The sequence below is a fragment of the Papio anubis genome, chromosome 1 (assembly GCF_008728515.1).
Source record: "Papio anubis isolate 15944 chromosome 1, Panubis1.0, whole genome shotgun sequence".
Classification (NCBI taxonomy): Eukaryota; Metazoa; Chordata; class Mammalia; order Primates; family Cercopithecidae; genus Papio; species Papio anubis.
This window is the reverse complement of record NC_044976.1, coordinates 15,546,516-15,574,121: the sequence shown is the minus strand read 5'-3', so window position 1 is coordinate 15,574,121 and position 27,606 is coordinate 15,546,516. Positions and strand designations below refer to the sequence as shown.

General features: G+C 50.7%; 1 protein-coding gene across 3 annotated transcripts in view; it reads right to left on the bottom strand.

Moving 5' to 3' along the window:
* Positions 1-27,606, bottom strand: part of PADI4 (peptidyl arginine deiminase 4) — a 55,550-nt gene that overhangs the window by 4,016 nt on the left and 23,928 nt on the right. Inside the window, exons 3-15 of one of the 3 annotated variants that reach the window (XR_004182936.1) lie at positions 26,661-26,727; positions 24,446-24,513; positions 22,236-22,353; positions 20,582-20,707; positions 18,262-18,440; positions 18,005-18,108; positions 14,253-14,364; positions 11,741-11,848; positions 5,012-5,166; positions 3,580-3,724; positions 3,238-3,344; positions 1,101-1,171; positions 579-707 (exon numbers count right to left, since the gene is read on the bottom strand). Coding sequence is in view for 2 of the 3 variants with exons in the window: in XM_031664838.1 (XP_031520698.1) it covers positions 579-707; positions 1,101-1,171; positions 3,242-3,344; positions 3,580-3,724; positions 5,012-5,166; positions 11,741-11,848; positions 14,253-14,364; positions 18,005-18,108; positions 18,262-18,440; positions 20,582-20,707; positions 22,236-22,353; positions 24,446-24,513; positions 26,661-26,727 (1,485 nt within the window). In the remaining variant the exon portion in view is untranslated. The remainder of the gene's footprint in view (positions 1-578; positions 708-1,100; positions 1,172-3,237; positions 3,345-3,579; positions 3,725-5,011; positions 5,167-11,740; positions 11,849-14,252; positions 14,365-18,004; positions 18,109-18,261; positions 18,441-20,581; positions 20,708-22,235; positions 22,354-24,445; positions 24,514-26,660; positions 26,728-27,606) is intronic. The other 2 variants (XM_031664838.1, XM_031664839.1) reach the window with 2 other exon arrangements.

Sequence of the window (27,606 nt, the reverse complement as noted above, 5' to 3'; positions counted from 1 at the left end):
CAGACACTGTCTTGCTGTCACTAGTGATTAGCACCTGGCACCAGCTCTTGAAGGCTCTGCCAAAATTACACTCTTCCTTGCAAGACATTGATGTCCATTCAGATCAGCCTAGGACCCTCTCCTTGTCCACATCACTCTCCTTGGACTGGTTCATTGACCCCTTTTCCTATCCCTTTCTCTCTTGATGTTAAATATTGCTTTGATGTGGAATATTTCGTCTATAACATTTCTATGTTGATTAAGTACACTACTATGTATGGTTTGCAGTACTGACTGACTTGTGGAGTGGCTTGAGCCTGCATGCCCAGGGCTCTGCCCACCTGAGAACTGCCCCCGGGGAACTCCGTGCGGCTTGTGGATTTTATGATGGAAATAGCATCAGTAGAAGCCTGACCTCGTGGACAGACACCAACGTGCACGGACCTGGTCATGTCTGACCTTGTACCACTCAGGACAAAGCTACAAGCGGTTACGGAGAGGAGCCAAGCCCTCTGGGCCCGCCCGGGTGCCCCGCTGGCCTCTCGGGCTGAGCTACCTCCATGCCATCCCCTGGGGTTTTAAAGCCGCCACCTCCTCACCATGTTGGGGAAAAAGGCTTCGGCCTTGGAGAACTCTTTGAGCTTGAAGAGCTGCGGAATGTCGATGATGTCACTCTCAGCCAGGCCCAGCTCCCGCTTCAGCAGCTCGCGGTTCCAGTCAATGCATCTCTGAGGGGAGGGGCAGAGGCAGTGAGTGGGGAACTGCCGGTGGTGGGGTTGGTGGGGGACAGTGTGGGAACTGAGGCCCCCTGGCCGAGGGAAGGACCTGGGACAGTGTCAGGAAGGCAGTGAGGGCAGCTGCCAGGGTCCCCTGCACAGAGAGGCCTCTGGCCAGTACTCTTGGGGGCCCCTGGGGCCTCCTGCTTCCTCTGCTCCCTCAGCCTCTCCCAGTCTCTGCCTCGCCCCTGCTTCTGTGTCTCTGTCTTCCAGCACATCCTGAGATCCTGAGGGAGACTCCTGCGATGTGCCTCTAATCACTGGGAAAGTGGCTGGGGGTGGGGAGTGGGGGGCGGGAAGGGTGGGGCGCCAGGTCTGCTGGGGTGTGGGCACCCAGGCTCCTACCTCCACAAATGAATTATGTTCTCTCAATGTCGTGTTTGACAGAATGTTCTTTATTTTCTGCTGGTTTTTTTCTGTCATGGAGAAAAAGAAAAAGAAAAAAAAAAGAGAAAAAGAAAAAGAAAAAGAAAAGAAAAAAAAAGGCAAATGAATTCAGAGGTCGATTTCCCTCTTCCCAGCCAGTGCCAGGAGGACTCAGTATTCCTACCTATAAAATGGAGGCAGTAATAATTCTTACCATACAGGTTTGCTATGAGCATCTGTGAGTCAAATGCCTTAATACAATATTTTAGCAGTATAAGTTCTCATTAAAAATGTTCTCACCTCATTTAAATTCTATTTTTAAAATATATTTTTATAGTTTAATTAAATTAATTTATTTATTTGAGAGGGAACCTTGCTCTGTCACCCACGCTAGAGTGCAATGGCACGATCTTGGCTCACTGCAACCTCCACCTCCCAGGTTCAAGCGATTCTCCTGCCTCAGCCTCCCCAGCAGCTGGGATTACAGGCACACACCACCGTACCCAGCTAACTTTTGTACTTTTAGTAGAGACGGGGTTTCACCATGTTGGCCAGGCTGGTCTCGAACTCCTGACCTCAAGTGATCCACCCGCCTCAGCCTCCCAAAGTGCTGGGATTATAGGCGTGAGCCACCGCGCCTGGCCTAGTTTAATGTATTTTGATAGCACACTTATAGGAACAGCACAGAAAACAGACAACATTAAAAATATCTATTTGCATGCAGGACAGACAGCTCAGAAAAGTATAGTGAATAGATGGAATCTACTGTGTGATAAAAATGCTACAAATACCATTTAGTTGCCGTCAATAAGAAATTTCCTTGTTTTGAGCAGGGCTCGGTGGCTCACGCCTATAATCCCAGCACTTTGGGAGGCCAAGGCGGGCGGATCACCAAGTTAGGAGTTCGGGACCAACCTGGCCAGCCTGACAAAACCCTATCTCTACTAAAAATACAAAAAATTAGCCGAGCGTGGTGGTGCACGCCTGTAATCCCAGCTCCTTGGGAGGCTGGGGCAGGAGAATCACTTGAACCCAGGAGGTGGAGGCTGCAGAGAGCTGAGATTGCGCCACTGCACTCCAGCCTGGGCAATAGAGGAAAACTTCATCTCAAAAAAAAGAACGTCCAGAAAAATTTAACAGGTTTACTTATAATTATTAAAAAGTTGTCAGCCGGGCGCGGTGGCTCACGCCTGTAATCCCAGCACTTTGGGATGCCGAGGCGGGCGGATCACAAGGTCAGGAGATCGAGACCACAGTGAAACCCCGTCTCTACTAAAAATACAAAAAAAAATTAGCCGGGCGCGGTGGTGGGCGCCTGTAGTCCCAGCTACTCAGGAGGCTGAGGCAGGAGAATGGCGTGAACCCAGGAGGCGGAGCTTGCAGTGAGCCGAGATCGCGCCATTGCACTCCAGCCTGGGCGACAGCGCGAGACTCCGTCTCAAAAAAAAAAAAAAAAAAAAAAAGTTGAACCACTGAAACTTGTTCACTAAAATATTTTGTCTTGCATTAATGCTAAATTCTCTTGTCTCCAAAGAGATCCCATCGAGAGAGGAAGAAACAGATCCGCCCTCACCTGACGCCACACAACATACTCAGACCTGAGGTGGAGCTCTCAGCCACGGAGGCTTCTCAGCCCGTGGGCCTGGCCCGTGTCTGTGAGCTCTGCTGAAATATTTCATCTGTGCTCCAGCCAGACCGAACCTCCCCCGGGTCCTCACACACATCACGCTTTCTCCCACCTCTGAGCCTTCACACGCCTTGCCCCTCTGCCTGCAGTCTCTCTCTTCCTGTCATTTCCCTGCCCCGTTTGCCCAGCCAAGTCCTACTTGCATGCTCCTACTTGGCCTTTGCCTCCTCTAACAAGGCTTCCTTGAGCTCCGTCCACTCAGACACCCCTCAAAGCCCCTGTGTTGGAGCTATTCTGTTGACTCACTTCCCCTGGCCTGTGAGCCCACTGGGTAGCGAGCTGCTCTGCCCTGTCCACGCAGTCTCCCCAGTGTTTGGCACAGTTCCTGGCACACAGTAGGTGCTCAGATGCTACTCTGTTGCCTGAATGATTCCCTCCAGGCAACAGCAGACCACGGGAAGCAGGATGGGAGAACAAGGCAGGGTCGACTTACTCTTGATCCCTTGGAACAGCAGGGCATCCCCGTGGCCCTCATTCTGCTGCTCCTGGAACAGTTTGTAGCAGGACCTGGGGCTGGCCAGGAGCAGCCGGAAGCCCTGAAGGCAGAAACACTGGGGTTAGAAGTCAGCTTTGCCCCTGGGGCTCCCAAGGAGGGTGGATCTGCCGAGGGTGGGAGGGGTGTGGACTTGGACCCAAGCTGGCCACCTCCTCTACTCCCATCCTAAGGGTGAAGGAAAAATAGACTCAGACAAGTAAAGTTGCTCCCACCCCAGGCAGAGGGTCTACTCAGGAAGGAGGCATGGATTCCTGAGGCAGCCCCCAAGACTGTACCTTCCTGTCGGGTGCAGGCACAAAGCTCAGGAACTCGTCCACGTGGCCCACGGTCAGCCAGTCAGAATAGAGCTTCACAGGGGCCTGCACCTGCTGGGCGCTGAGGAAGTCCTGCAGGGCCTGGTGCATCTCCCGGCTGTCACTGCTATCATGGCAGGGTTAAAGGGGTGTTATTGGCAGCAAGGACTACAGGGAAGTCTCTGAAGGACAAGGGGCCTGGCAAAAAGGTCAGGGTTCTCCTTCGGCTAAGAAAAGGATGCAGGAGGCTGGAATGCCTTTATTTTATCCCCTAACATTTGAGAAATTAAGGAATTGTCATTCTAGTTTCATTGGGGGAAACTGAAGCACTAAGTAGGACAGAGTTTAGCCTCAGAAAGCACTGCCTCTTGAATTAGACGAGATGCTGGTGTTCTGAGTACAGATGGGTTTAGAGCCAGACTGACTTAAGTTGGTGATCTCTTGTTAGCCATGTGGCCTTGGGGACATTCCTTCACCTGTTTGAGCCTCAGTTTTCTCCTAAAAAAAACCATTAGTGTTCCATTGCCTTGCTCTTACTCTTTTTTTTTTTTTTTTGAGACAGAGTCTTCCTCTGTTGCCGAGGCTGGTGCAATCTCGGCTCACTGCAACCTCTGCCTCCCAGGATCAAGTGATTCTCCTGCCTCAGCCTCCCGAGTAGCTGGGATTACAGGCATGTGCCACCACGCCCAGCTAATTTTTGTATTTTTGGTAGAGACAGGGTTTCCTCATGTTAGTCACGCAGGTCTCGAACTCCTGACCTCAGGTAATCCACCCACCTCAGCCTCCCGAAGTGCTGGGATTATAGGCGTGAGCCACTGTGCCCAGACTCTTCTTCTTGTTCAATTAGTTCTAGCCATCCTGGCCTTGCACACAGGAGCTCATTCCTGCCTCAGGGCCTTTGCACACGCACTTTCATCTGCCTGGAACTCTCTGTCCCAGATCTCCATGTGGCCCTGTCCCTTCTGTCATTAGGCCTCCGTTCAAAAGCCCCTTCCCCAAAGAGGCCCTTCTGGTCACCCTAACGTTTCCTCTTCCTCCTGTGCCCCTCTCTTTTGTTTTTGTCACTATTTGAAATTATCTTGTCTACTTTTCTATCATCTATTTCCCCACTACAGTAGTGGTAAGGACTTGTCTTTCGTGTCCATGGTTGCATTCCCAGCTCCCAGAACATTCCGGATGCTCAGTAAATATTCACTGACTGAAAGAGGGTAAGTGGCAGAGCTGGAACTGAACTTGGGTCTATGGGCTCCAAAGCCTGCATTCCTCACCCTGTACTTGGATTCCCCTCATACTCCCTCAAGCCTGTTGCGCCCTCTAGAGTCGGAAGCAGGTAGGTGAGGCTTCCACTCTGGCCTCTGCTTTTCCACGGCCTCCCTGGGTCCTGGCCGCCCCCTCCTGTTACTCCCCTCCTTACCTGGGATAACAGCTGTCCCCGAAGAGAATCCTGCCCAGCGGGTATTCCTTGTCCCCGACTGTGACCGGGGGGCTCACTTCCAGGTTCCCAAAGGAGTCCAGCCCACTGACACCCCCTGTTTGGGGCCCTCGAGTTACGTAGCCAAAATCTGGACCCTGAGATACGAGAAGGGAGTGCCAAGAGTTAGAGGAATGAGGTCCCTGGTGAAGGGTGTGGGGGTCCAAGTTTAGAGATGAACTTGGGCACAGGAAGTAACTCAGTACCGTCTGCAGCTGGTACATAGCAGGTGCTGTTATCACGTGTGGAATGTTAAAGGAATGTTGAGTTCATTCAGTGGACAAGAAAAGGGACTAGCTAACGCATGCCAGCTGCTTGGGAAACCTTAACTTTGGCATAAAACGAATCTGCAAAACATCATTTTTTCTCCACCTTAAGACAGAGTCTCACTCTGTTGCCCAGGCTGGAGTGCAGTGGTGCGATCTCAGCTCACTGCAACCTCTGCCTCTGGGTTCAAGCAATACTCCTCAGCCTCCTGAGTAGTGGAGACTACAGGCATGCCCTACCACACCCAGCTAATTTTTGTGTATATATATATATATATTTTAATATAGTGTTTTATTATACTTTAAGTTCTAGGGTACATGTGCACAACATGCAGGTTTGTTACACATGGATACATGTGCCATGCTGATGTGCTGCACCCATTAACTCATCATTTACATTAGGTATATCTCCTAGTGCTATCCCTCCCCCATCTTTTTTTTTTTTTTTTTTTAAGTAGAGATGGGGTTTCACCATGTTGGCCAGGCTAGTCTCAGATTCCTGACCTCAAGTGATCTGCCTGCCTCAACCTCCCAAAGTGCTAGGATTACAGGCATGAGCCACCACGCCCAGCCACATTTATCCTCTTAAAGTTCTGGAGGCCAGAAGTGTGAAATCAGTTTCACTGGGCTTAAGTCCAGGGATGGCAGAGCTGGTTCCTCCTGGAGGCCCCGAGGAAAGAATCTATTATATTTCCTTGTCTTATTCAGCTTCTAACAGCTGCCTTGGCTGGCAGCCCCTTCTTCCACCTTCAAAGAGCTCTAGTCTCCGCTTCCATCATCACAGGCCCTCCCCCATTCCAGGATAAACCAGGATAATCACCCCATCGCAAGATCCCTAACATAATCACGTTCAGCAAAGTCCCTTTTACCTTATAAGGAAACATCAGATTCGGGGGGATTAGGATGTACAGGGGCCATTATTCAGTCCACCGCCCATCTCCCCCGCCTCCCAGGAGAGGGTACATCTAGCCTTCTACACATAGATGGTCCATTCCCTGAGGCTTCATGGGGGCCATGAACTTCCTGAGAGTAGATGCCAAATTGTGTGCCCAGGTGTGAGTTTCTGGGAAGATGAGTAGGTCTCAAGAAGGTCTGTGATCTCCAAATGTACTTCTTCACTGCAGTTTTGACCTCCTGGGCTCAAACGATCCTCCCGCCTCAGCCGCCCGAGTAGCTGGGACCACAGGTGCATGCCATCACAACCTGGCTAATTTTTAAAGTTGTTTTTTCCCTGTAGAGATGGGGTCTCACTATGTTGCCCAGGCTGGTCTCAAACTCGTGGGCTCAATCTTCCTGCCTCGGCTCCCAGAGTGTTGGGATTATAGGTATGAGTTACTGCACCCAGCCTGATTCCACAAATTTAAAAACCACACTTCCAGTTGCTCTCTCCACTTCTCTCTAAAACCCAGACCAACCCGCCTTCCCCTGCCCATCCAAGATTTCCTTGTCCAGGTCTCCATGAACACACAGCCAAACCCCAAGGGCAATGCCTGGCCCGCACCTTCCCCCTCAGAAGCCCCTGAATCAGCCGGTCATGCCTGTGTTCTCGGCACTCTGTCTGCACTTGGCTTTCAGGACTCTGGGGGATCCTGGTTCACCTCCAACCTCACTCGCCCCTTCAGTGGTCCTGCCGAGTCTCATGGAATTCCATTCCTGAGCCGACAACACTCGTGTTCGCATCTCTGGGCATCCTTTCCCTCCCAAACGTCAGATGTGTACTGAGGCTCACCTGACTTCCCATTTGGATGTTGACCAATTATCTCCCACTTACCCTGAACAGAACTTTGGGCCCCCTCTTCCCACCTCCTCATTCTCCATCAACCTGTTCCTCCTCCCACAGTCCTTCCCTTCCAAGGGATGGTGCCTGCCAATCTTAGCCAGGTTGGGGTCACAGCCTTGCCAATGGCTGGCTTTCTTGTCTCTTCCTGCATGGGGTCCCATTGTCTGCCGTCTGCCTTCTAGATGATGGCTGGAATCTATGGAGCCGTGCCTCTCTCAGCCAGCCTTGTTAGATTTCTTGTTTATATTTTTTCTTTTAAAGAGTGATAATGACGGACAACGATTTATTCCGGATTTCTTTGTGCTGGAATATTGATATTTAGTTGTCGACCTCGATTCGAGTTATTCGCCGATCTCTTTTTGATTACGGACTATAGTTTCATTACCGATTAATTTCTTTGATTATTCTTTTTCGAGACTTCTCTTTTGATTGTTTTCATAGTTTCTTTCCATTAATTTTTCTTTTTGATTGAAGAGATTCTTTTTTCGGGATGATTTTCGACATTTTTCTGGTTTTCTTTTTCCTTTGATTTGTTTTTTTTTTTCATTTTCATTTACTTTTGATTTTATGTTTTTTCTGGATGATTTTCTCGACATTTTTCTGATTGATTTGATTTTGATTTGCCGGATGATTTTTGAGATCTCGCCGGATGCCGGATCTCGCGTTTGATTTGATGGATTTGATGCTGATTTCTGGATTTTGATGATTTCTGATTTTTCTGATGCGCACGGATGATGCCGATTTTGACTATTTTGATGATATTTTTTGATTTTTTCCGATTTCTGACATTTCTTCTTTGATTTATTACGATGATTTTCTGGTTTCTTTTGATTTTTCTATTTCGACATTTCTTCGACATTTTGATTGCATTTGATGATTTTCCGGATTTCGGTGTTTTTTTTCGGATGATTTTTCTGACTCACGCCTTTGCTGAGCCGACTTTTTCTCGGATTTGTTCGAGCGGACGAGCGATTGTTGCAGATTGACGCCAGTTCGCTCACCTCCCTCAAGCGTTTGCTATAAGGTCAGCTTCTCTGTGAAGCTCACCCTGACCACCCTATTTAAGAATGCAATCTTTTTTTTTTTTTTTTTTTTTGAGACCAGGTCTCACTCCTATTGCCCACGCTGGAATGCAGTAGTGTGATCATGGCTCACTGCAGCCTCACCCTTCAGGGTTCAAGGATCCTCCCACCTCAGCCTCCTAAGTAGCTGGAACTATAGGCATGTACCACCATATTTTTATTAAAAAAATTTTTTTTTGTAGAGACAGGGTTTCACTATGGTACCTAGGCTGGTCTCAAACTCCTAGGTTCAAGTAATCCACCAGCCTTGGCCTCCCAAAGTGGTGGGATTACTGGAATGAGCCACCAGACTTGGCTTTAAGAATGTAACCTAATCCACCTTCCCTACCACACTGGCACCTGTGAGCCCCTCCATTCCGCTCTACTCTGTCTTTTCCTGCAGCTCTTTTTTTTTTTCCTCTGAGACAAGGTCTCATCTGTCACCCAGACTGGAGTGCAGTGGTGCAATCATGACTCACTGCAGCCTTGACCTCCTGGACTCAAGTGATCCTCCCGCCTCAGCCTCTCTAGTACTTGGGACTACAGGCATGCGTTACCATGCCTAGCTAATTAAAACAATTTTTTTTTTTTTTTTTTTTTGGTAGGGACAAGGTCTCCTTATGTTGCCCAGTCTGGTCTCAAACTCCTGGGCTCAAACAGTTCTCACACCTTGGCCTTCCAAAGTGCTAGGATTACAGGCATAAGCCACCACACCCGGCACCTGAAGCTCTTGACGTCGCCTTCTAAGGAACTGTATAACTGCTTTGTTCCATTCATTGTCTGCTGTCTGTCTCTCAGGCCAGAATGTCCCCTCCGTGAGGTCAGGGACCTTGGCGTTGCTCCCTGTCATATCCCAAGTGCCCAGAACAAGTCCTGGCTGAGTATGTGTTCGAACAGTGATGAAGGAATGTAAATTCATCCACATCACTGCCCCAGCTGCTGCTGTGAGAGGGGGTAAGTTATACAGCCTTCAGGCTTGGATTTCTGCAGGCAAAAGAAGGGGTGTCCAGAGTCTGCAGAAGTGGCCCCCCAAGAGTGGGCTGTGCGGGGGATGCTCACGGGTGTCAGGGGATGCAGCCTGAGGCACACACAACGTTGGAAAGCTGTTGCCCTTCTCGTTTTCCTCCAGTCTTTTCTGGCTTCCTCAAAAATTCAAGTTTCAGTGATGCAAACACATCCCTGACACCAGCTCATCTCTCATGTTAACAACCAGAGAGCTGACCTCCAGCTCAGAGATGCTGCAGTCACTTGTAACGAGCTGGCTTTGGTAGCAGGATCTTGTTTCAGTTTGTTTAACTTCACAGTTGCCTTCTATCTGTAGGAAGTGCTGCTGGTTCCCCATTGACGGCGGTGATAGAAAATTGACTGACGATGCTTACGGGAAGAACCACCACTGTGTGAAGCTTCGTACCAGCTGCCCGATGGACAGCGTTAAGGCATAACAGCCTCAGGCCCAGCAGCGTGGGCAATAAAAAATAGATGAAGGAGTCCATGATTTTAACAAAATACACTGAAGAAGTCAACAGGGGGCTGTAGTGGAGAAGGCTAGGGGTTGGGGTGGGAGTAGGGATCCCTCCTTCAGCATCAGGGAAGGCCTCACTGAGTAGGGAATCGAAGCTGAAACCTGAAGACTGAGAAGCAGCCAGCCCCGTGGACAGCGAACAGCGTTGCAGGCAGAGGGAATGGCGTATGCAAAGACCATGAGGTGGGGAAACGTTAGGCAAGTTTGAAGAATAGGACGGAGGCCAGTGGAGGTGGGGCTGGGTAAGGGACAGCGAGAGTGGCCCACAATGGTGCTGGAGAGGCAGGTGGGGCCAAAGCCTGGTGCCGAGTGTGACTTTTTCTCCAATTCTTTTCATTCTGAGTGATTCGGGTGTTTTTTTTGTTTTTGTTTTTGTTTTTTCTTTAGACACAGTCTTGCTCTGTCACCCAGGCTGGAGTGCAATGGTGTAATCTCGGCTCACTGCAACCTCTGCCTCCTGGGTTCAAGGGATTCTCCTGCCTCAGTCTCTTGAGTAGATGGGATTACAGGCACACGCCACCATGACCAGCTAATTTTTGTATTTGTAGAGATTTTTAGAGATGGGATTTCGCCATGTTGGCCCGGCTGGTCTTGAACTTCTGACCTCAGGTGATCCGCCCTCCTTGGCCTCCCAAAGTGCTGGGATTACAGGTGTGAGCCACTGCGCCCGGCCTCATTCTGAGTGATCTGAGTCGGAATACGCAGATGTGCTTAGCTGAGGGACCAGTGCCACCTGCCTTCATCCAAAGTTGTCTGTGGGAAAGGGGATGACAACGGTGCCGAGGTGTCCGTCTGTCTGTCCAGCAGGACTCATGGCATCAGAAAATCTGACCTTTGTTATACTTGGAGCGTCAAAAGAGGAGACACAGCCACTGAACTAGGCAGGACTGAAAGCAGCGGAAAGAGGGTAAAGTCACGGTAGCAGCTGGCTGGCTTGCCCCAACGCTGCTGAAACAGGATGGACTCGACCCCGTGGCTGAGTACACACTGTGAATCCAACAGCATCTCTGCATCTCCACTGCTCGGCACACAGCTTGGCCAGGAGGAAGCAAGCCTCAGGGCAAGTCGTTGAGTTTGACTGAAGTTTCATTCTGAAGCCTTCTGTGTGGGCAGGGCCACTCTCCCTGCCCTTGGGGCACAGTACAGATGCTTGTCGGAAAGCCATGTGTCCTAGCAAACTCTGGACCCCACGCTCCTTCCGTCGTTTTCCCTGGGCACCTTGAGCCAAGGGGCTGCCAGGGCTCAGAGTGCAGGCCTGGAGTCTTCCTGGGAAAGCAGACAGGGCGGGGAAGAGCATGCTCACCAAGCCGGACTGGCCGGGTTTGAATTCCAACTTCTCCACTCTGAGCCTCAGTTTCTTCTTCTATAAAATGGGCCTATTGATAGCATCTCCATAAAAGTTTATCAAATTAAATGAGTCAGTGCAGGTAAAGAATGAAGCACTGGCTAACACACGACTCATGCTCAATAAATGCAACTATTATTATTATTATTGTTCTGTGCTGAGTTTGCATCAACCTGCCAGGCTAGTCAAGCACGAGTCAGCAATATGTACTTCCTGTCCCCACATGGACAGCCTCTGGCTGGTAGAGTCACACCCAGGAAGTGACCACTGATACACTGATCCCCAAATCCCCCACATCCCAGATGGAGCCCCTGAAGGCCAAACCCCACCCATAAGACGGAGCCTCCAGCCGGGCGTTGGGAAAGATTCCAGCCCTGGCCCCACCTCCGCCATGCAGCAAGAGCTTCTTTAAGAGCACAGGGAGGTCCAAGCCTGAGCCACCTCCTCGGCAGGGTTCCCTGGAGACCAAGCTGAGCTCACAGGCCACAAGGACTTTGGGAAATGAAGAGCCAGATCTTATCTCGGTAATAACAAAAATAACAAGCCCCACCTACACAAGCCCACTTTGGTAGGAATTCCACCTGCTTGCCCTGGGTTACTCAGCCACAGACGCAGGCGGGGAAGCCAGGCTAAAAGGAGGGAGTCTCAAGACAAGAGGGCTTCGGCAGCTGTGCCCCCTCCCCACCCCAGGCAGGTACCATCACGCGTTTGATGGGAAACTCCTTCAGGCCTCTGTTCCTTGGAGAGTCAAATACCACGGGCAGCGTTTTGTGTGGGGCTTGGATGTAGCCGATCTCCATTTCATCCTGTGGGAGTGAGTGGAGAGGAGGTTGTTGTGCGTGCTACCCGGGTCTTGGTGCCCAACGCCAGGATGGGGGCATGAAACCATCCATGCACTCTTACCCTTGCAGTCAAGGGCACATCCCATGAGATGTTTGATCACAGAGAAGGGGCTCAGAAAGCGGAGCTTATTGCCCCATATTTGCCCAGTGCACGAGAGGCCATGAGCCTGCAGGAGCGCCCTTCCCTCCCACTCCTGGTGGTGCCTGGGCTGGTGCTGGTGACCCCTGGTGAGCAAAATTCAGACCCCTCCTCAAGGTGAGAAAACCGGGAGCCAGGCAGTGAGCACCAGGGTTAGGAGGTGATGAGGGGGTGAGGGGTTGAGGGGTCTGTGGGGACACGGAGGAGGGGCTCCCGATGCAGCTAGGATGGGCCAGAGAAGGCCTCTTGGTGCCAGGGCTCCTGGCCTCCTACCCAAAGGAAGGTGGATAAGACCCAGCCTGGGCCACTGCAGCGGGCAGGAGGAGCACGGGGAGGTTTTAGAAATGAATCTGCTGCAAATTCCACCTCCGCAGGCTTGTATTCTAGCAGGCAGATGCGATGTTGGACATAATCACTACTATAAGTTACTATTAGGATGAACCAGACGAAAGTTCCACTCTTGCAAATCAAAAATGGCGCCTATCAGCAATTTCACACAAGTCAACCTGGTATCAAAAAAATGGAATGGCGGCCAGGTGCAGTAAGTCACGCCTGTAAGCCCAGCACTCTGGGAGGCTGAGATGGGTGGATCACCTGAGGTCAGGAGTTCGAGACCAGCCTGACCAACAAGGAGAAATGCCATCTCTATTAAAATACAAAATTAGCCAGGCGTGGTGGCGCATGCCTGTAATCCCAGCTACTCGGGAGGCTGAGGCAGGAAAATCACTTGAACCAGGGAGGTGGAGGTTGTAGTGAGCTGAGATTGTGCCATTGCACTCTAGCCTGGGCAATGAGAGCGAAACTCCGTCTCAAAAAAAAAGAAAAAAAAAAAAAAAAAAAAAAAAAAAAGGCCGGGCGCGGTGGCTCAAGCCTGTAATCCCAGCACTTTGGGAGGCCGAGGCGGGTGGATCACGAGGTCAGGAGATCGAGACTATCCTGGCTAACACGGTGAAACCCCGTCTCTACTAAAAATACAAAAAATTAGCCGGGCGTGGTAGCGGGCGCCTGTAGTCCCAGCTACTTGGGAGGCTGAGGCGGGAGAATGGCGTGAACCCAGGGGGCGGAGCTTGCAGTGAGCCGAGATCGCGCCACTGCACTCCAGCCTGGGAGACACAGTGAGACTCCCTCTCAAAAAAAAAAAAAAAAAAAAAAAGATGGAGTGGCAAGAAAGGAAGAGAGGATGTTGTGTGGGGGTGAAAAGAAAGAGGGTTGAATTCCTGCTGGGGGTGATAGGGGAAACTTATGGACGAGGAATTCATGCTGGGATTCACGGGTATGAATTGGAGATGGGTGATGGGAATGGAGAGGTGGGTCCAAGAGACAGCACCACAGGGGTGCGGCATGGAAGGGCAGGGTCCCAAAGCAAAGGAAGGCAGTGCTGGGGAGGGTCAGTGCCGCCCACCAAATGCCCACTGGCACTGCCCAGTGCCAGGCATTGGGGTGCTGGACTGGATGAAGCCTAGTCTCAGTCCTTGGGGTACTCCTGGCATGATGGGGGAGTGGCACGGAAACAGAGAATGGTAATTGGGTGTTTCCAGGCACAGTGGCAGGCTGGCCTCAGGGGAGGGAGCCAGGCAGGCTGAGAGGGCCCTGGAAACAGACTGAGCAGGAGGAGATGGGAGCCATGGAAAGTGCTAGAGCGCTTCCTCTGAAGCCACGGCCTGAGCTCTACATCGGCCCCTTTTAGCCACGGCTGGAGCAGCTGGGATGCAGAGCACCAAGTCCCTAGGCTGCCCGTAGCATGGGGACCCTGGGCCTGGCCCACGAAACCATTTTCTCCTAGGCCTCTGGGCCTGTGACGGGAGGGGTTGCCGTGAAGACCTCTGACATGCCTGGAGACATTTTCCCCATTGCCTTGGGGCTTAACAGTGACCTGGTTCGGTAGCTGAGCCCAAGATGGACAGCCTGGAGGGAGGACCACTTGAGGGGCTGCTGGTTGAGCATCAATCTCCTGAGCTTCAAGTCACTTCCCGAGGCCACCCTAGTGTTTTCAAGCAGGAAGGTGGCTTTCATCTTGGTGACCGCAGTGGCCTGCAGTGGCCCACAGCAAACGTCAGACAAATCACTTGCTCCAGCCTCCCGACCCAAGACCTCTCAGGTTCCTACCTCCCTGTCCATCTAAGGAAGGGTGGCCAGTGAGGCACCAGGCTGAACCCCAGGAGCCTGGGTACCCCAAGTGTCTCTTGGCCCTCAGGGACATTCGCCCTGCCTGCCCCACAGGGCACATACCTGCATCCACTGGTCATCCATGTTCTCCTCCTCGGGGCAGATGGTCAGCTTACACCTGGCTTGCATGGCCAGAGCAGTCACTGACTTCAGGAAGTCCTCATTTTCAAAAATACTAGAGAGAGCAGAAAAACAGCTCCTTAGTGCTCTGGATTTTGAAGCTCGGCCTGGAAGGATGGGGAGGGACACACAGGTGCTCAGGGGTCACCTGTGGTCTGAACAGAGGCTCCTGGCACGTCCGGTTATCTGTTCTTAGCAGGCATGAGCTCATAGAATCCATCTAACAAGCTATGAGGCAGGAACTAGTGGGTACCCCTTCCACCCATGTACTAGTCCATTTTCACGCTGCTGATAAAGACATACTTGAGACTGGGAAGAAAGAGAGGTTTAATTAGACTTACAGTTCCACATGGCTGGGGAGGCCATGGCGGGAAGTGAAAGGCACTTCTTACATGGTGGTGGCAAGAGAAAATGAGGAAGAAGCAAAAGCAGAAACCCCTGATAATACCATCAGATCTCATGAGATTTATTCACTATCATGAGAACAGTATGGGAGAAACCGCCTCCAGGATTCAAATTATCTCCCACTGGGTCCCTCCCACAACATGTGGGAATTATGGGAGTACATTTCAAGATGAGATTTGGGTGGGGACACAGAGCCAAACCATATCATCCTGCCCCTGCCCCCTCCAAATATCATGTCCTCACATTTCAAAACCAATCATGCCTTCCCAACAGTCCCCCAAAGTCTTAACTCATTTCAGCATTAACCCAAAAGTTCACAATCCAAAGTCTCATCTGAGACAGAGCAAGTCTCTTCCTCCTACGAGCTATAAAATCAAAAGCAAGCTAGTTACTTCCTAGATACAATGGGGGTACAGGTGTTGGGTAAATACAGCCATTCCAACTGGGAGAAATTGGTCAAAACAAGGGGATTACAGGGCCAATGCAAGTCCAAAATCCAACAGGGCAGTCAAATTTTAAAGCTCTAAAATGATCTTTGACTCCAGGTCTCACATCCAGGTCATGCTGACACAAGAGGTGGGTTCTCATGGTCTTGGACAGCTCCACCCCTGTGGCTTTACAGGGTATAGCCTCCCTCCTGGGAGGCTGGTTTCACAGGCTAGTGTTGAGTGTCTGTGACTTTTCCAGCCACATGGTGCAAGCTGTCAGTAGATCTACCCTTCTGGGGTCTCGAGGACAGTGGCCCTCTTCTCACAGCTCCATTACGTGGTATCCCAGCAGGGACTCTGTGTGGGGACTCCAACCCAACATTTCCCTTCTGCATTGCCATAGCAGAGGTTCTCCATGAGAACCCCACCCCTGCAGCAAACTTCTGCCAGGGCATCCAGGCATTTCCACACATCTTCGGAAATCAAGGCAGAGGTTCCAAACCCCAGTTCTTGACTTCTGTGCACTTGCAGGCTCAACACCATGTGGAAGCTGCCAAGGCTTGGGGCTTGTACCGTCTGAAGCCAGGGCCTGAGCTCTATGTTGGCCCCTTTCATCATGGCTAGAGCAGCTGGGATGCAGAGCACCAAGTCCCTAGGCTGCACATAGCATGGGGACCCTGGGCCTGGCCCACAAAACCATTTTCTCCTAGGCCTCTGGGCCTGTGATGGGAGGGGCTGCTGTGAAGACCTCTGACATGCCCTGGAGACATTTTCCCCATTGCCTTGGGGCTTAACATTAAGCTCCTTGTTACTTATGCAAATGTCTGCAGTTGGCTTGAATTTATCCTCAGAAAATGAGATTTTCTTTTCTATTGCATTGTCAGGCTGCAATTTTCTGAACTTTTATGCTCTGTTTCCCTTTTAAAACTGGATGCCTTTAACAGCACCCAAGTCACATCTTGAATGACTTGCTGCTTAGAAATTTCTTCTGTCAGATACCCTAAATCATCTCTCTCAAGTTCAAAGTTTCACAAATCTCTAGGGCAGGGACAAAATGCCACCAGTCTCTTTGCAAAACATAACAAGAATCACTTTTGCTCCAGTTCCCAACAGGTTCCTCATCTCCATCTGAGACCATCTCAGTCTGGATTTCATTGTTCATATCATTATCAGTATTTCTGTCAAAGCCATTCAACAAGTCTCTAGAAAGTTCCAAACTTTCCCACAATTTCCTGTCTTCTTCTGAGCCCTCCCAACTGTTCCAACCTCTGTCTGTTACCCAGTTCCAAAGTTGCTTCCACATTTTGGGTATCTTTTCAGCAAGGCCCCCCTCTACTGGTAGCAATTTACTGTATTAGTCCATTTTCACACTGCTGATAAAAACATACCTGAGACTAGGAAGGAAAAGAGGTTTAATTGGACTTACACTCCCACGTGGCTAAAGACACCATGGCGGGAGGCGAAAGGCACTTTTTACATGGCGGCGGCAAGAGAAAATGAGGAAGATGCAAAAGCGGAAACCCCTGAGAAAACCATCAGATCTCATGAGACTTATTTACTACCATGAGAACAGTATGGGTGGAACCACCTCCATGATTCAAATTATCTCCCACCAGGTCCCTCCCAGAACATGTGGGAATTATGGGAGTACAATTCAAGATGAGATTTGGGTGGGGACACAGAGTCAAACCATATCAATCCAGGAGAAGACAGAATATGAGTTCACTGTTCAAGGTCACACCACCTGGAACAGTGCTGGGACTGGAGTACAGTCCTCAATGGATTCCGGCCTGCGTCCTATCTACCAGGTTACCCTCTTACTCTTCTGCCCCTGAAGCAATCAGAAGAGGGAGGAGAGGGTCTCCTGAGACCTCAGCACACTTGTCAGGAGCTCTCAGACTGCAGGAAGATTGCCTGGACCTCCCCAAAACGCAGATTGGCCCTTCCCCAGGGATAAGACCCAGCAGCTCACAGGCAGCCAGAAAGGTGCATTTTATTTCATTTTAATTTAATTTAATTTAATTTTTTATTTTTATTATCTTTCTTTTTCTCAAGACAGAGTCTTGCTCTGTTACCCAGGCTAGAGTGCAATGATGTGATCTTGGCTCACCGCAACGTCAGCCTCCTGGGTTCAAGTGATTCTCCTGCCTCAGCCTCCCGAGTAGCTGGGATTACAGGCACCCGCCCGCCACCACACCCAGCTAATTTTTTGTATTTTTAGTAGAGATGAGGTTTCACCATGTTGGCCAGGCTGGTTATTTCATTTTTGAGATGGAGTCTCGCTCTGTTGCCCAGGCTGGAGTGCAGTGGCGCAATTTCAGCTCACCGCAACCTCCGCCTCCAGCGTTCAAGCAATTCTCGTGCCTTGGCCTCCTGAGTAGCTGGGATTACAGGCATGTGCCACCACGCCCGACCAGTTGTATTTTTTAGTAGAGACAGGGTTTCACTATGTTGGCTAGGCTGGTCTCAAACTTCTGACCTCAAGTGATCCACCTGCCTTGGCCTCCCAAATTGCTGGGGTTACAGGCATGAGCCACTGTGCCCAGTCCAGAAAGGCTCACTTTAAAAGAGTTCCCAGGAGTTTCTGGTGCACAAGGTCCATGGGCCACACTCTACATGCCCCTGGGAGCTAATGCAGCCTCAGCTGCATCAAGGCAGGACTAAGGCAATGACAACAGCAGTAAGGAACCTCCCCGCCTTTTTAGAGCCCCCAAGAAGCGGCAAAGCTCTCAGTGGGCAAGGAGGGATGACTGCTTTTCCATCACACAGTGAGTGCTGCGGATGGAACTCGGGCTCTTTGTTGCTGGCCCAGGGCTCCTCCCGAGGTGTCTGGGCCCACCCCAGCACCCCCGGGCCTCTCACCTGCACACGTACACCTCCTGCGGGGGCTGGGTGTTAGGGGTCATGATCCAGGGCGCCACGCGGAAGACCACGCTGTCTTGGAACACCACAGCCTCGGGGAGCTCCTGCAGGGGGTGGGGGGTGGGGAGGCAGGGGCTGTCACCGCCACCAGGGCCCAGCACCTACCACTTCTGGTAGTTGTTTGGAGTCCCCCTTCCCCAGCCACACCACTGCCTGGAAGGTCAGGCCCCCGATGCAGGGCTGCCTTCTCGGCCTACCAGTTTGGACGTGTCCAACATGGAGACGGTGAGGGTAATGAGCCCTGGGAAGTTGGTGTCCGGGAAAGCGAGGGCCTCCACGTAGAAGTCCATGTTGTGCCTTCCGCCTGGGACCATCAGGTAGTGAGAGGGCTGCTTGGGACCCAGGACTACCCTGCACCTGGAGGACAGTCTGCCCCCTAGGAGAGAGGCAGGGGAGACTCGGGTCTGCGTCCCCACTTCTGAAGACCTTTCCTCCTCTCCCCAGTGCTCCCCAGAAGCCTTTCCCAGGGTCACCACGTGCCACCATTAGAGAACCCCTTGCAGCCAAATCTGGTCAGTCCCCTTAGGAGAAAAGGACCAAAGTCTCAGCTGGGACACTGCTCCCTGGCTGAAGTCCCGGAAGGGTGTGTCAGGGGTGCCTGAGCCATTCCAAACTTTATAGGAAGTCCAGTATACACCATTCCTTCACTAATTCCTGAGCATCTGCTCTAGCCAGATGTCAGCGGGGGACAGGGACACAGCAGGGGACCAGGGAGACAGAGTCACTGTCCTCCTATCCTTACCCCCAGAGAGCGCACAGTTCTTACGGGTGAGTAGGGAGGAGCAGAGATCATAAAAATAGCAGACAGCTGTGATAGAGGAAATCCCTGAGGACTTCCTGGAGAAAGTGATGCCTGGGTGGAGGCAATAAGTCGACCTGTCAGCAAATCAATGTCAGTTTAATCACTTTAAGAATGACACAGGCCGGGTGCGGTGGTTCATGCCTGTAATCCCAGTACTTTGGGAGGCTGAGGCAGGAGGATCACAAGGTCAGGAGATCGAGACCAGCCTGGCCAACATGGTGAAACCCTATCTCTACTAAAAATACAAAAATTAGCTGGGCGTGGTGACGCAAGCCTGTAATCCCAGCTACTTGGGAGGCTGAGGCGGGAGAATGGCTTGAACCTGGGAGGTGGAGGTTGCAGTGAGTCGAGATTGCGCCACTGCATTCCAGCCTGGCGACAGAGACAGACTCTGTTTCAAAAAAAAAAAAAAAAAAAAAAGAAAAAAGAAACAGAGGCTGGGTGTGGTGCCTATAATCCTAGTGCTTGGGGAGGCTGAGGCAAGTGGATCATTTGAGGTCAGGAGTTCAAGACCAGTCTGGCCAGCCTGGTGAAATCCCGTCTCTACTAAAAATACAAAAATTAGCTGGATGTGGTGGCACATGCTTGTAACCTCAGCTACTGGGGAAGCTGAGGCAGGAGAATCGCTGGAACCCAGGAGGTGGAGGCTGCAGTGAGCCGAGATAGCACCACTGCACTCCAGCCTGGGCAACAGGGTGAGACTCTCTTAAAAAAAAAATAAAAAAAAAAAAAAAGTATGGAATAGACTAGGCAGAATGATCAAGATCAGAATGATTGTCAGGCCCTGCAGAAAAACCCCTCCCATGGCCTTCTCCATCTCCTTCCATCCAGGAGCCAAAGTCAATAGATGCCTACCTGACCTCACCCGTCCCCTCTGCCCTGTCTCTTCCACCCTCATCCACCACTTTAACCCTTGCACATTCCACCCTAGCTACACTGGCCTCCCTCCATTCCTCCAAACCACAGGCACCATCTCACCTCAGGCAGGGTCCACGCACTTGCCGTTCCCTCTGCCTGGAACGCCCTTCCCCTAGGTGTCTGCCTGGCTGTTCCTGTACCTCCGTCTGCTCAAATGGCACCTCATGGGGGACACCTTCCCTGGCCACCGTCTCTCCACACACCCCCACTTCCACTCCTCACTCCACGTCTCCTTCCCTGCCGCATTCTTCTACATAGCATGTCACAGCGTTGGACACACTAGGTGTTTTATGTAATTATTTTACCTATAGTTCTCCCAGCCACTAAGATGAAAGCAACGTGAAGGCAGGGACTTGGTCACAGTCATGGCTCTGTGCCTCATGCCTAGGACCAAGCCTGACACCTACGTAGTTCCAGGTGCTCGTGGGCCGCTGAGAAGTTCCTGATGTCTCTGATTAGCAGGATGTTGCAGAACAAATGATCACATGCCACATGCCATCAGCTTGCACTCAAAGTCTATAACCAGGAGTGGGGTGTGTGTGTGTGTGTGTGTGTGTGAGAGAGAGAGACAGAGATAGAGAGAGAGAGAAGCAGGGAGCAATAACCAGTCATTTTGTCTGTGTCCTCCATCTAGAAGGTAATAGATGAGATGTTGTCTGTCTTGCCTACTGCTGTGTCTGCTGTTCTTAGAACTCGGCACATAGTAGGTGCTCAGGATCTACCTGCCACACAGCTGTGTGACAGAATTGTGCCCCATTGGCCAGGGCAGGGAGGGAACACAGATGGGGATGACTTACGTGTGGCCTGAAACACCCTCACTTTGTCCATCTCAGACCTGGCCACGTGGAGCACCAGCGTATGCTTAGTGAAGAAGTCCTGGGGGGTCTTCGTGCTCAGGGTCATCAGGGACATGTCCTTCAGGTCTGGGATGAGAAGGGCATTGCCGGAGTCACAGGCCCCTGAGACCACTGCTGGTTTCCCATAGCCACCTCCTGGAGGAGCCTTGCACCCCACCGCTCCCCTGAGACCTCCCTTTACCATGTTGCCTGGTTTTCTTTTCTTTATGCTATTTTGAGTATTTTACTGATGGTTTTCATTTTGGAATGAGAACTCATTAAGGTTTTGGTCTCCTCCCACTAGGATGAGCTGAGGATGTAACCTCAGCAAAGCGGGGATCGCATTTATTAATATTTTGTTCCTTGCAATGTTCCCTGAAACTTGAACCTACAAAGCCGAGAACTCCCTAGAACAAGGACCAGCACGTGGCAGGAGCTCAGCTGAGATTTGTGCAATGAACGAGTGAAAGGTTTCTGTGCTGGTCCTGAGCGAGAAGTGAAGTTTGTAAACCAACTTGAACAATAGCCAAGAAGGGGTAGAGGGTGGGGAGAGTCAAGAGATGCCTTCCGAGGGGACTGACTGATAGCCAAGGGCTTAAAGGCTTTGGGGTCAATTTGGTTTGAATCTGGGATCTGGGTGGGCATAGGAAAGTGATTTTAGCTCTCTCTGCCTCTGTTTCCTCATCACTAAGATGGGGCAAGAGTTGTACCCAGCACAGAGCTGTCGTGAAGATAAAGTGAGGTGATATACAGTGGTTATACCAGCTCCTGGCACCCCAGGAGTGCCCACAAAGGGTGGCTGTTGTGATTATTATTGCATGCCAGGTACTGTACAGAGACTGTCCCCTGGCATCGGGCCAGGCCAACTATATGCAACTTGAAAATATATCCACTTCCATGTTATTCTAAGAGCTCCCCAGGAAGGCCTGCCAGCCCGAGCCCCTCAGCACCTTCCTCTAGCGCAGGTGGATAATGTATCCTCCCTTCAACCCCAGATCCACCCTCAGCAGCCCGGAGGTTTGCCTGCAGAGGTCCTGCATCCCCCACCATCCTCATGCCCCTAAACCCGCTCCGGAGTTGGGACGTCTGGTGTTCAAACCCCGAGTCTGCTACATATCAGTGCTGTGACCTTGGGCAAATTGCTTAAGTTCCCCAGTGCCTTGGTTTTCCCGTCTATAAAGCTTTGTGTGGGAAGATCAGATGAGTTAATCATTCCAAAGCGCTCAGAGTGGTGCCCGGCCTATGGCAGAGGTCTCAGGGGCTGCTCTGATGTGAGTCTGGGAATGAGAAGCTTTCCTTTCGAATGATTTCAGGCTCTAGGTTTGACCTAAGAGGGTTTAGGTTGGGCAGCGGGGTGAGGCATGGAAACTGGGGCCCGTAGGAGGCATCAGGAGGCAGCACTGGCCTCAGCTCTTCCCTGACTGCTGTGTGAGCTTGGAGAGGTCACTTGCCCCCCGCAAGGGCCTTTGCCCATTGCTTCACCTATAAAACGGATGTGCCAACAAGAACATGCTTTCAATAACCCTTATTTCAGAGGGCCATCACCAGGTTCAGGCCACGTGGGCAAAAGGGCTTTGTAAAAAGCCCTTCCCGTTAGCTAGCAAATGCTCTTTACCTTTGCTGTCAAGCACTTCGTCATCCTCGCAGTCCATGGCAGAAGATTCAGGATTGTCTCTGTCACAGTTCACCAGCAGGATGGCACCCTGTCCACAAGGGCCCCAGGTCCAGGTCCTCTGGACACCAGCAGAGAAGAGTCATGCTTAGAAACTAGCGTAGAGCCCTCCAACTCTTGCAAGAGGCATAGCAACTTCCCATCATCTCTTTTTTTTTTTTTTTTTGAGATGGAGTCTTGCTCCCTCACCAAGCTGGAGTGCAGTGGTGTGATCTCAGCTCACTGCAACCTTCACTTCCCGGGTTCAAGCGATTCTCTTGCCTCAGCCTCCTGAGTAGCCGGGACTATACGCACGTGCCACCGAGCCCGGCTAATTTTTGTATTTTTAGTAGAGACAGGGTTTCACCATGTTGGCCAGGATGGTCTCAATCTCTTGACCTCATGATCCGCCCGCCTCAGCCTCCCAAAGTGCTGGGATTACGGGCGTGAGCCACCACGCCCGGCCCCCATCACCTCTTTAGCCCAGTGCGGTTTACACATCTTGCTCCCATATCAATTGATTCTTTGATCTCAAGAGTGGATTTTTGTCTTTTACTGCAAAAGTCACAACTAAATTCACCCAAAACACAATTCATCCATTTAAAAAAAGGACAGTCACATGGATTTTAATAGCTTTCAAGACATGTTAGCCAGGCGGGGTGGCTCACACCTGTAATCCCAGCACTTTGGGAGGCCAAGGCAGGCAGATCACCTGAGGTCAGGAGTTCAAGACCAGCCTGGCCAACATGGCGAAACCCTGTCTCTACTAAAAATATGAAAATTAGCTGGGCGTGGAGGCACACAACTATAATCTCAGCTACTCGGGAGGCTGAGGTAGGAGAATCGCTTGAACCCCGGAGGCGGAAGTTGCAGTGAACCGAGATGGTGCCACTGCACTCCAGCCTGGGAGACAGAGCGTGACTCCATTTCAAAAATAAATAAATAAATAAATAAAATGTTGAGCTTGACAAACCAAATGCAGCTAAATATGTATGTCAAGATTCTAATCTAAATAGTTACTATTATGTGAACTCTTAATTACTCATTCAGCAAAGTGTGGTACTATTCTTAGAAGTCAGTTAATATCTGTCCAAAGATTAAAGCCCATTAAGCAGCCCCACCCTATAGGGATCTAATAGCGATGGCGCCTCCCTTCGCGGGAGAGCGTTTGCCCGCAGGAAATGACTGCGTTTCGGGATGGATACAGGGATAGGTTCTACTGCTAGAGTTGTAATTTTTCTTCCCACTCTTGCTGACCCCACAAAGGATCTTCATCTTTTTACAGGTCACAGCCCCCAGTGCACACCAGCATAAAATGGTGCAGGCAGCGCTGGGGTTTCAGGTTTACCTGAAGACTCTGGTTTAAGACAGCGTTCACGTGTCCCTTCTGCACATACCACCATCTTGTCTTTCCACAACACACCCTCCGTCTCCCCACCTGGCTCCTTCCCGCCTCTCCCCCTGCCATTTCTTCCTTTCTCTGTTATTGCCCCATGTAGGCAGCTCTGCAGAAATCTCTCCCATCAGTCATAGAACATGGAATAGGCAGTTTTTGAGCCAGAGCCTTGCCCACGAATTTCCTCTCTGCTGTGTATTAACTGGGTGACTCAGTAGTGTTTCTAGTTTGTAGGATAACACATTTTCTGAACCCACGATTGGTGAAAATCTGATTTTGTAAAATAGATGGGAAATACATAAACCAAAATATTAATGGCGATGCTAATTTTCTCCGCCCCCCCCCCCCCACTTTTTTTTTTTTTTTTTTGAGACGGAGTCTTGCTCTGTAGCCCGGGCTGGAGTGCAGTGGCCGGATCTCAGCTCACTGCAAGCTCCGCCTCCCGGGTTTACGCCATTCTCCTGCCTCAGCCTCCGGAGTAGCTGGGACCACAGGCGCCCGCCACCTCGCCCGGCTAGTTTTTTGTATTTTTAGTAGAGACGGGGTTTCACCATATTAGCCAGGATGGTCTCGATATCCTGACCTCGTGATCCGCCCGTCTCGGCCTCCCAAAGTGCTGGGATTACAGGCTTGAGCCACCGCGCCCGGCCAACACACTTTTTTTTTTAACAGTTAACATGGGATGCGTGAGACAGACCAGCATTTACCCCATCACCACAAGGGGGCGCCCGGGGAGACTCCAGCAGAACTAGGAAAGGAGCGTTTGGGTGAGCGGTACCTTGTCTTCCACAGCTCTGGTTGGCTTCACTTTGCCGGTGCGGGTGATGTCTGCGCACAGGGAGATTTCTGAAATTCCACCAAGTAAGAGGAGAGGGTTGGTGAGGGTCCGGGGTTGGGGCACCCAGCCTGGCCCCAAATGGGCAGGTCCTTTCCCCAGGGGACTGTGTGCACCCATAGTGGGAGCCCCTCTTCCTGTCCTTCAGAGGAGACACAGGTTCAAGGCATCCTTCCCGCATGGCCCCCAGGAAGTCTGGCTACAGTTCGGACAGCAGAGTTGGGGCCTCTGACCATACCTGTTCCCCTTCAGCGGGGCCACAACTGTGATGTCCACCAGACCCTGCACGTCTGGACACCCCCAGGGATTTTGGAAGGAATTCCCAGCCACCGCAAAGAGAGGTTCCATGTGAAGCCTCTGCAGGCACACCCTGCCAGGCTCTCAAAAGACTGTGGCCCCAGCCCTCAGTGACCTTGGGGTGGGGGACCCAGTGGTGACACCAGCCCCACCGGCTCTTCATGACATGTGTTGTAACTCTATCTGGGGACAAATTGCAACCCTGAACATGCCCCCACTCTGTCCAAATGGCTTGGCTGAGAAAGCAAACATTTGTTTGTAAATCCTTCCTCCTTCATCCGAATATATGACCGCAAGGTCATTCCAATAAAATAGATCTGTGTGCCCCACAGCATGATATGGTGACCCTTGTCCCACGTGAGACTGACCCAGATGACCTTCTAAACATATTCCTAGCCATGTCTTAGGGCCAGGGAAGCATTGTCCTTTTGTGGTCTGGACTTCCCGACACCTTTACTAACTAATTGGGTGACCTTGGACAAGTCTGTTTAACTCTGTGCCTCAGTTTCCTCATCTGTAAAATGGGATAGTAATAATACCAATTTCACTGGACTGCTGTAAGGATTAAATGTAAAGTCTTAGCGCAATGCCTGGCAATTAAGTGCTGTATTAGTATTATTTAAATATGTATTAATGAATGAAATGCATTAATGAAATGAAACCTGAAGATTCTATATGCTACATATTATACATATATGTGTGTGTGTGTATATATATTTTTTAGTTTTTGAAACTGGGTCTCACTCTTGTCACCCAGGCTGGAGTGCAGTGGCACAATCATGGCTCACTGCAGTCTTGACCTTCTGGGCTCAAGCAATCCTCACACATCAGCCTCTTGGGTAGCTGGTACTACAGGCATATGCCACCATGCTCAACTAATTTTCTAAAATCTTTTGTAGAGACAGGATCTCACTGTGTTGCCCAGGCTGGTCTCAAACTCCTGGGCTCAAGCGATCCTCCTGTCTCCACCTTCCAAAGTGCTGGGATTGCAGGTGTGAGCCACCATGTCTGGCTGCTACTTATATATTTAATACACATAATGATACTAATTATGATATTATTGTTCAAAATGAGGTCAAGTTAAAGAATGGATTTTACTCAAAGAGGAACATTACATAAATATGTGTATAGGTGGATCATTGATATGGCAGAAATGGTGAAGATGAGATATAAATAATGGAATTTGAGGAACACTGTCTAGATTATTGTATAAGACAGTGTCATCATCCACTTTTTGTTACAGATATTTGAGGTATAAAAAGGAATAGAGGGCTGGGCTCAGTGGTTCACGCCTGTAATCTCAGCACTTTGGGAGAGCAAGGAGGACGGATCACCCGAGGTCAGGAGTTTGAGACCAGCCTGGCCAACATGGTGAAACCCCGTTACTACTAAAAATAAAAAAATTAGTCGGGCGTGGTGGTGTGCACCTGTAGTCCCAGCTGCTAGGGACGTTGAGGCGGGAGGATCGCTTGAACCCAGGAAGCACAAGTTGTAGTGAGCCGAGATTGCACCACTGCACTCCAACCTGGGTGACAGAGTAAGACTCTGTCTCAAAAAAAAAGGAATGGAGATGCATATATTGAAAAATCCATGTACCTACTTCCTAACTTGAAAAGTAAAATGTTAAGATGTAATTAAAGTTCCCCACACCACCACTCCCACGTTGTATTTCTTTGTGGTTCACTGACTAGGGATGGAATATTTCTGAACTCCCAGATGTCTGACTGGCTGGAAACCATGCTTTTCCTCTGCTCAGTGTAAAATAAGCTCCAGGTATAGTTTCTCCTACAGAGACATCCTGCAGGGATTAGGAGGTGGGTAGGGGATGAGACAGCACTCTAGGATCCTGGTTGTCACTTACCCACCCCGGTGAGATAGAGTAGAGCTTTGACTGGTGGAGTCTTGGGTCCATGGTATGAAATCTGAACCTATGGGAGAGCAGATCACTAATGACTTCTCTTAGTCATTCAACAAACACCCACTGGACCCCTGCTATGTGCCAGCTCAGGATAGGGCACTGGGGAGACAAAGATGGGCCATAGCCTGTAAGGAGTGGCCCCATCCGATGGGAATGTAGGGAAAGCAAAAAGCTTGAATGACTGGTGCTACAGAAGAGCGTCCTATGGGGGCCCAGCAATGGAGACACTCTGCCTGGCAGGGTGGTTTGTGAAGGAGTACGCTTTGAGGTAGATCTTGGAAAGGGAGTAGGAGCCCAGCAGCTGGAGAAGGGGCAGAAGAGGCACTAGAAGGAGAGAGCTAATCATAAGCCACAGAACTGACTCTGGCAAGCAGAAGGGATCAAGGAAAGACCTGAAGAACCAGACCGTGGAAAGGCCGGGTCCTGGGGTATCTGGGGGGCAGGAGCTTTGAGTGGGTGGAGGTCTCTTCAGGAAGAAATGAGAAAACACCAATCCCCTGTGCCCAAGGTTCAGAAATTCTAGGAGAACACTTCCAATTGGCCAGAAGAGGGTGGAGCATCTGGGTTGACACATCCAAGCAAAATGGTGGTGGGGAGTTTCCCAAAGCAGAGTCAAAGAGCTGCCACCAGAGGAAGAGGAGCTCCTGAGGGGACACACTGAGGTGTTCAGACCTGCCCTGTAGACAGTGAAAATCCAGGAAAATGCCACGGCCATCACTGCCTCTGCCTGGACCATGGTGTCAGCCTTCTGTCTGGTCTCCCTGCTTCCCATTCACTCCCTAGTTCCTGTCTACTTGCTAGGCCACAGTCAGTGGGATCTTTCTTTCTTTCTTTCTTTCTTTCTTCCTTTCTTCCTTCCTTTCTTCCTTCCTTTCTTCCTTCCTTTCTT